The sequence below is a fragment of the Gavialis gangeticus genome, unplaced genomic scaffold, assembly GCF_001723915.1.
Source record: "Gavialis gangeticus isolate Ggan-Ray unplaced genomic scaffold, GavGan_comp1, whole genome shotgun sequence".
Classification (NCBI taxonomy): domain Eukaryota; kingdom Metazoa; phylum Chordata; order Crocodylia; family Gavialidae; genus Gavialis; species Gavialis gangeticus.
The window spans coordinates 12,350,026-12,358,397 of NW_017729025.1; the positions used below are offsets into that span (position 1 = coordinate 12,350,026).

Here is an 8,372-nt window from a genome sequence, read left to right on the forward strand (position 1 = left end):
TCACGAGTCTGTCCAGATCCGCCTGGATCACCCTCCTGTCCTCAGGTGTGGATGCTTTACCCCAGAGTTTGGTGTCGTCGGTGAACTTGGCCAACCCGCTTCTGACACCAATGTCCACATCATTGACGAAGATGTTAAACAGTATAGGCCCTAGGACAGGGCCTTGTGGGACCCCACTGGTCACAGCGCACCAAGACGATTAGCTCCCATCGACCACCACCCTCTGGGTCCTACCATGGAGCCAGTTCCCCAGCCAGCGGATCATGGTGACGTCAAGGCTGCAGTTAGCCAGTTTAACCAAGAGGTGATCGTGGGATACCAGATCAAAGCCTTTTTTAAAGTCGAGGTATATGACGTTGATCTTTTCCCCTTTGTGCAGGGGAAGAGATCGACGTGTTTTCTTTCTGGTTGCATTTTAGAGGTGGAGAGGCATGGTTTTGTGTGTGTGTGTATCCTTTGTACACTTGGTGATTGACTTTGAAGTGATACAGGGATCCTTTGTATGGAAGGAGCTGTGTTAATGTATTATGGACTTCAAGATGGTATTAGCCAAAGTGATCTGAGCCTTTAAAACTGGCTTGATGTAGTTCAAGAATCATGACAAGGTTTCCGGTTAGCTTTTATTACTTCCCACCCAATTAGCCTACTCTTACAATTGATAGATTTAAAGGTGATTGCCCACCCACCTAAAATAACACTCCAATGTGGTAGGCATCATTAGACTGGGCTGTAAAATGGTTTGTTACCTTCTTGTTACCCTACTGGGCTGACTGTAATTCTGAAGTGGAAAATAGGTGTCCTGCAGTAAAGTATATTTTAAAAACTAGGTAAAGGAAATATCACAGATTATATTTGGGAGCTAAAGTCACCCGGGGAAGGTATCACTCATGCAGCCAAAGTTGTGATCATCTCTGTAGTGTCATTCCCCCGTGAAAAAGTGAGATTCTTGAAAACGGTTTAAAACTTAATCACTGAACCTTGATAAAAGAACTGTCTTCATGATTGCCTCCTACCTGGGTGAGAGAGACGTTCATTTAGAACGATGGCAGATTTCCCAAAGGGTAAGCACTTTGTCTCTGTGCCACATAGACAAATCTAGCACTGCCGGGAGAATTAATGAAAGGTGCCCCTTCTATTAGTCATTTTCAGTTCATTGAGAATAGCAGGATATTGATGCCATAGTACATGACATAAAGCAGTTCATAACTTTGGAGTATGATATTTCATGGGTTTTTATTTGAATTCCAGGCAACATATAATTCTCCAGTGGGGATTCCCAGAACCTGCATTGCCTTTGTAACTTAGGAGTGCACTCCCAGTCATTTGTCAAGTTCTCCAAGTGACCTGGTGAACCGCCAGAGTGATGTCTTGTGCAAAGTGGAACAGTGTGTATTCATGCCTCATGAAAGACTGTCCCAGCAGTCTCACATTCAGTCATAGCAACGAATCTTCAAGGAGACTGTTCCTGTGAGATCCCCAAACTAGCCAGTTGTTCTGCAGCACCACGGAGAGTGCACTGGGTGTTCCTCAGTCACACGCGAGGCTAGCTAATGTCCTTGAGGTCTCCTTTAAGTAGTCGAGCTAGCATGCAGGTTTCCTTCTATGGCTTCCAACTCTTTCTACCGGTAGACCACCATCTGCAGGGGGAGCAAAGTAGATGCTCAAGTGTAGAAGCCTTGTCAGTAGCAACAGACCACCTGGTGTTTTAGACCTGCTCTGAGAAGGGTTAAGGCATGTCTGCACAGATTGCAAGCCGTGGTGGGGAGTGAGCATCCATGCATGCCCACTCTGTGTAAGCTAGACCTGAAAAAAGATGCCGTGTAGCTGCTCTCATTTTGGGCTGATGTCGGGGCAGTAAGAACACCCCAGATGGAGAGCTCTTGGTGTCTACCCACTGCCGCTCTGGGGCCACTACTTTGCTTCCATTTGGGGGTGTAGCTTGTGCAGAAGAGGTATGTTGTGTTTTGCTGTGGCCCTTCCTAGCATGATCTGGAGGAAGTGTTGACATGACCTTGGCTAAGAGGGTGCTGAATACCTCAGTGGCCCCACCAGCACCTTTGTCAGGCCTGCTCTGAATAGGGCTATACCCTAGGAGCAACAATGAAAAACAGGATGGCAGTGGAAAAACATGCAAAGCTCAGGATAGGCCCCTTCTGTACTGCACTCATTTTAAGAGCTGTGTGTCAGACAGTCCCACATTACCTGTTTCCAGATCTAACCACAGGAGCTAGTTTCCATTTGAGGACATGGGGAAATAGGCTCAGGAAATAGCTTTCGATAGAGGTCGTACTAGTCATCAGAGAATCCAAACTTCCTGCGGCTGTGATTGCAGCTGGGGACACTGGGATCAGGAATCAGCTGCTCTGTCATTTCAGCCCGAATGTCTAGTTCATCACTTTGCCAACTGCCATTTTGGTGGCTTGTTGTTATGAGGATTCATGGCCACTTCAGTTTGTTTCCAGTAAATGCTCCACGGGACTCTGAGCTGCATACTGTCAGCTCTGGAGAAATCTGAAAGGAGCCTCCTTTGTGGGATTTTGGACTCAGGAAGCTCTAGGGGCAGTGTAGTAGCAAGGGGACAGGTGCATAAAACTGCATCACTCCACTTGCTGCTCCAGCAAATGTCCAGGCCTGAAGCATTTCTCAGCAGTGCCTTTATCAAGGAGGCTGGCTGTGTAACAGGACCTCTGAGAAGATGGTCACTGGCATGGAGGTTTGAAAGGGGAGCTGCATTTAGTGGTCAAGAGGAATGGTAGGGGGTGACCTTCTGCTGAGGGACTCTCTTCAGAGGGCATTTTTAAGCATGCACTGCATTCCCTTGTATTGCCAGAGAGCAGTGTCACTTTTGTTAGCCACAACTGGCAGGACTGGGACTCTGACTTGCCTTTACTTTTTATCATTGTTATATGACAATCCTCATCATTATCATTGCTCCTGGAAGTTTACAGAGCTCAGGAAGCAGCCACAGTGCTGTACATCAGGGACATCAAATATACTGTAGGCCCCAGGCCAGATCTGCAGCATAGCAGCTCCTCACAGGTTTCATAGTTTCTAGGGTCAGAAGGGACCTAAGTAGATCATCTAGTCTGACCCCCTGCCATGGCAGGAAAGAGTACTGGGGTCAAACAACCCCAGCAAGGTGTTCATCTAACCTCCTCTTAAAGACCCCCAGGGTAGGGGCCAGCACCACTTCTCTTGGAAGTTGGTTCCAGACTGTAGCCACCCTGACTGTGAAGTAGCACCTCCTGATATCTAGCCTAGGTTGGATCTGGCCCACAGCACAGGACGGAGGCAGCAGCAGCCACCAGGGTGGCAGTAGGGCAGGTAGCCACAAGCCAGGCAGCTGGTTGCTGTGGTGGGGGCTAGGCAGCTGCAAGGCAACTGAGGGCTGTGTCGCACTCCTTGCTTGCTCCCTGCCAATGCTGGCCATGTCCACTGGGTCTCCAGGATGCTGTGGTAGGCTCTGCCCATACCCCCAACTTGCGGTAGCCCTGCAGGTTGGATGCAGCAGCTCCATGGGTCAGATCCAGCCTGCAGGCCATGTTTGATCCCCCTGCGGTGACGCAGTGGAACGTGACACCTTTCCTGCTCTATGGCTTTTCTGACCTTGGGGCTAAATGGTGTCCTGGCTTCGCTGTGGAGCACCACGCATGTGTGCAGAGCTCCCCTGGCTGAACAGGCTCATTCAAGGCATTTTTGCCTTGCAGGGCAGACACAGGCAGAGTGCCTGAGGTAATGCCTAGAGGAGTACAATGTATAGTGCTCCTAAAATCAGCTGGGGAGAGATGCAGCATACAGTTCATTCCAGGCACAGAACTCGGCGTGTGTGTGTGTGTGTATGGGGAGAGGGGGGTCTTAGCACTGGATTTATGACCCAGATACCTTGCTCTGTGGAGACTTGAACCCTCAGACCAACCATGGCCTCTCCATTTGATAATAGGCAAATTTTATTGATACACAGCGATTGCAAATAAGAATAATGCAAACAATTCTATACCTACCAGTCCTAGAGCTGCACAGGCTCAAGGTACATCCGGCCAGTACACGAGCTTCACTCTGGGGTTCTCTCTTGGATGTCGGATGTCAGCAGCCTGGAGGTTGGAGGCTGAGGGCCCCCTTGTCCCCTCCCCCCCATTGGGGTGAGTGAGACAGGCTGGTGGTATGCCCATAGTGGCCTTGGGTTTCCCTCTTGGGAACCCATTGCTGCTCTGAAATCCCTTCTTTTGTATTATATTCTCCTCCTGATGACTCTTCACCACTGGCCATTGCTGATTGGTGTCTGTGATCATCATACTGTCCACGTTCTGTCCTGTCAGCATATTCCTTTGTTTCACAAACCATCATATGCACACGTCCTAATTTGGGCTTTCCCGGTCTTCTCTTAATCTGTTCCCCAAAACTGGAAATCCCAAGGGCCCTGCAGTTGGGCACTGTGACCTGGTCAACGCATCAGAGTCCTTTATCTTGTGTTATGGACAGTGTGGTACACCCCTGCAATTTCCCAGCCCGTGTGTCTGCTGCTTGCCTGTGTCAGACACAGTGGACCTTGAGGAAACTGTCAGAAACAGGCTTTTAGAAATCAATTAACCCCTGCTGTTGCGCTGGACCACTCTTTTAATACATATTTATTTTACCTACAAGCCAGTTCCCAAAAGCAAACCTCTAAATACCATTTTCTAGCCATTGTGAGGGTGGGGAGGGTGTATCAGACTTGGACTTTGCCCCCTTCACTGCTCAGGGACTGTAGGTCAGCATTCATCATCCTGCTGTAATCCTGCAGAGCTGGGTAAGGAAAAGCTCACCACACTGTGCACCCGGGCCAGGCCAGCAGGAATGGAGCTCTAGGCCTACACCCAATGTGGAAAGGCATTTGCAGGCACCAAGAGGAGCTTAACACCTTCCAGAGAAAAGAGAAGCCCTAAATGAGAGCATACGATAGAAGCAAGTCGCCACATTGCATGGAGAAGTTGACATCATCTCAGTGCTCAGGTTTCCCATTGCAGGGGAAAAAGCCAACGTTGGAGTTATTATCCTTTATCTTCCTCTCTTCATCTTTCTCTCCAAGGCAGGGTGAATAATATGGAAAATGCCAATTCTTCTCTTCCCAAGTTGAATTGTTCAGAAAAAGTTTCTCTTGCTGGTTTGCTGCATTCTGTCTACTTCATAAACGAGAAAGCATTAAATCTAATGAAAACATGTTATCAACCCGTCAAGTTAATTAGTGTCTATTTGTTAACACCGTCATTATCATTTGTAGCTAATTAATATAACTGAGGTATCATGATTGCAGTTGATATGTTTTGTCTTTTTTTTTCAGTGAGGAGCTGGATGGAAAAGCTGAAAGATAAGGTAGGAAGCACTTTAATGCTTTTCTCAATTTATTTTAATGACAGAAACATTTTGACTTTCAGGAAAAAAAAAGAGCTTGGGGGTGGTGAAATTGTGGTTCATTATCTCTGGTGTGACAATCCAAGAAAAGGTTTGAGGCTTTTCCTAGGTATCTAACAATAGAAAAAGAAAGCAGAATTTTTCTAGGGAAAGGGCCAATAATGCTTGTTTGGGAATTTCTACTGTAGTATTGTTCAACTCAGCAGAGGTGCATTGTCACTGAGCAGAGTGACAGAGAATGGCAAAGCTATGGAGTACTGTCTTGACATGATAGTGCAGGGTTCATCAACTTTTAAGAACAGCAGGATGCAGCTTTTGACCTGGCCACAGCTGCAGGTGGCCAGTCCCTTGCTGCTGCTCCATCGTTCCCTGCTCCCTTGCTGTCTCTCACATCCCTTCACAGTCATCATTTTCTATTGCCATCAACCGCTTCAGATTCTGTGGCCAACAGCCATGCTGAGGGACATGTTTGGTGGCAACAGCAGAAAGTAGGTAGGGCTGGGGCATCAGCTGTGTGAACAAGAGGTGGAGCATGGCACGTCGGGTTGAGCAGCACGCAGCAGGCCAAAAGATCCCCAGGGGCACCCATCTGCACCCTCTGCCAGCACATGCCACTAATTCTCCCAGCCACTGGGGGCTGGATTGAAAATCTTAACAGAGTGGATCCAGCCCATGGGCCATATGTTTCTGAGCCTAAGCTTATGTTTTATGTTGTGACTGAGGTTGTGTCAGAAAAATGCAGCGAGACAGATTCTGCTCTCGTTTACACTGTGCAGTCAATCTACTGGGGTAGAACTGGGCCCGGAGTCGCTGTGTAATCATGCAGCATGGCTGCCATGTCTGTTGCACTTCTGCGGTGCTCCCAGATTGTTGCTCTCTGTCTCCACAAAGCAGGTTGAAGCACGTCGGCTTGATTGGCTTGTAGGGGAATTCCTTGGAGAATAGGAGTCTCCCAGATCAGTAGTGCTGGTAGTGCCAGACCGCTGTCAGCTCCTGGGCCCTGAGGCTAGACAGAGGGTAAGGGAGAATCAGGAACACAGCTAGGGGAAAGGGAGTGTGGCTACAGCACCAGTGTCTGATAGCACTTGCTGGCAGCAGCGAGAGTTCCTTGTGCCCAGCATGAATTAGAGTAGGCCTGATGCTGCTCTCAGTTGCTCAGTGGGACTGGGCAAATGACTGTCCCCCTGCTCTCACATACCAAAGAGTAAATAGCATTTCTTTCCTATGCTTTTATTCTCTGAATATATGAAGAGAATGCGGGAGGGACAGAGCACTCCTCCCCTTCTCGCTTGCTGCAGTGGTCAAGGGATCTTTCCTTCTCTGTGTCAACTCCACGGAGGAACGGGAAGGGATCTCTGGGGCTCTGCTCTGGAACACTTCTCGCACCATGTTCAGCAGGCGTGGCCAGCCAGGGCACATATGCCACAAGTAGCACAGACAGCCACTGTGTGTGGCACGCAGCAGACTGGGGGAGGACAGGCAGCACAGTAATGTGGCAGGAAGCAGAGCAGCAGAGGGGACAGGGGAAGGGGACTGGAGTAGCATTGGAGGAGGGGGTCAATTTTGTGTTACACCAGCCAAAAAGGTCAGCTCTGACCCATGTACAGCATCACTAGGAGCATGCCTGGGACTAGAGCTCTCTTTGCTGTAGCTGTAATCCACTCAGTGCAGCCATACTCAGCTGGAAAGCGTGGGATGAGGGGACTGTTGCAGAACCAGAGTTTAATGCCTGCCCCTGAACTAATCCAGCATATTCCCTTTGCATTGCTTACATCCCTGTTCCACAGTCATGCTCTGATGGCCTTCTTTACTTGCTCCACACCTCCTCTTCCAGTCCTAAAGGGGCCTGGGAATCCCTCTCACATCAAAGTCCAGGTGGCTGTCTGTGTCCCACGCAATTGCTCCTGCTGCCACATCCAAGAGGAGCTGCAAGAGTAGAGAGGCAGTGTGACAAATAAAAAGATAATGCAATGCAGATTCTTCCATTTTTTTCACCAGACAGTTATATGTGGACCCAGGAAGGCTTGTTACACCAGCTGCACCGTGGGACTCTTACAGCCTCTGGGATGTTGCTGCAAATATTGACATTTCTCAAGCCCTGTGAAATTCAAATTGTCATGTCATCACTAACAAAGACACTGAGACCAAGGCAGTGTAAATTAGGTGATAGTTTTGCTTTTAGGCACAGCTTTTTGTTTGACAGGGCTTTTGGCAGGCCCGAACAAATGTTCTCCTGTTCTGAAGCAGAGGAGAGGAAGAGTCATTGGTCCCTGAGCATGAGCAGTTCAAATTGCCCATCACCCTCCTGCTCATAGGTGCATCAATTCTGGTGCAGGAGAAGGGTCAAGGTAGTTGCTTTCCTAAACTTGGAGGTAGAAGGGAAGCAAGGTGAGCTTCTGCCGGTCCTGTGTTGAGTTGTTTTTCTGCCTGCATTAGGGAGCAATGGTCTGTGTTTCTTTAGTCTCCTGGCCTGGGACTCAGCTGGTTTGTCCTCAGAGAGGGCCTCAAAGGCAGAGAAAATGATTTTCAAGATGAAGGGAAAAAGCAGATACCAACCAAGAGAGTGCCCTGAATGAGCAAGATGTGTGCACGAATGTGTCACCTGCTAATGTCAGAGTTGTCCCAGGCCTCCTCTGCATGCATTGGGTGTCATCTTCTGTCTTCTTCAAGTCTTTGTCTCTCTCACCGCTCCCACCTGGCATGCCCCTCCTCCTCAGTCTTTTCCCGTCTGTGTTACTAAAGCAGGCGCACTTTCCAATTTCAGGCCAGAATTGCTCTTTGCCAGAGTGACTGAGCCTGTCCTGGGCAGGGTGATGGGTAGCAGGTTGCCTCACTGTGCCCAGATCAGACAGACAACATTGCGACCGGGCTTCTAGTACCAAAATCTGCTAGCATCTTCCTTACAGAGCAGGTCCCCTCAGACTTGTACATCTTTCAGGGAATGAGAACTGCATGGTGGCCAATTTTTCACGCTCTCGTTACTT

General features: G+C 48.8%; 1 protein-coding gene across 2 annotated transcripts in view; it reads left to right on the forward strand.

Moving 5' to 3' along the window:
* CUNH14orf37 (chromosome unknown C14orf37 homolog) overlaps positions 1-8,372 on the forward strand; it is a 161,427-nt gene that overhangs the window by 137,127 nt on the left and 15,928 nt on the right. For both annotated transcript variants that reach the window (XM_019518411.1, XM_019518412.1), the window contains exon 6: positions 5,318-5,349. In XM_019518411.1, coding sequence (XP_019373956.1) covers positions 5,318-5,349 — 32 coding nt within the window. The remainder of the gene's footprint in view (positions 1-5,317; positions 5,350-8,372) is intronic.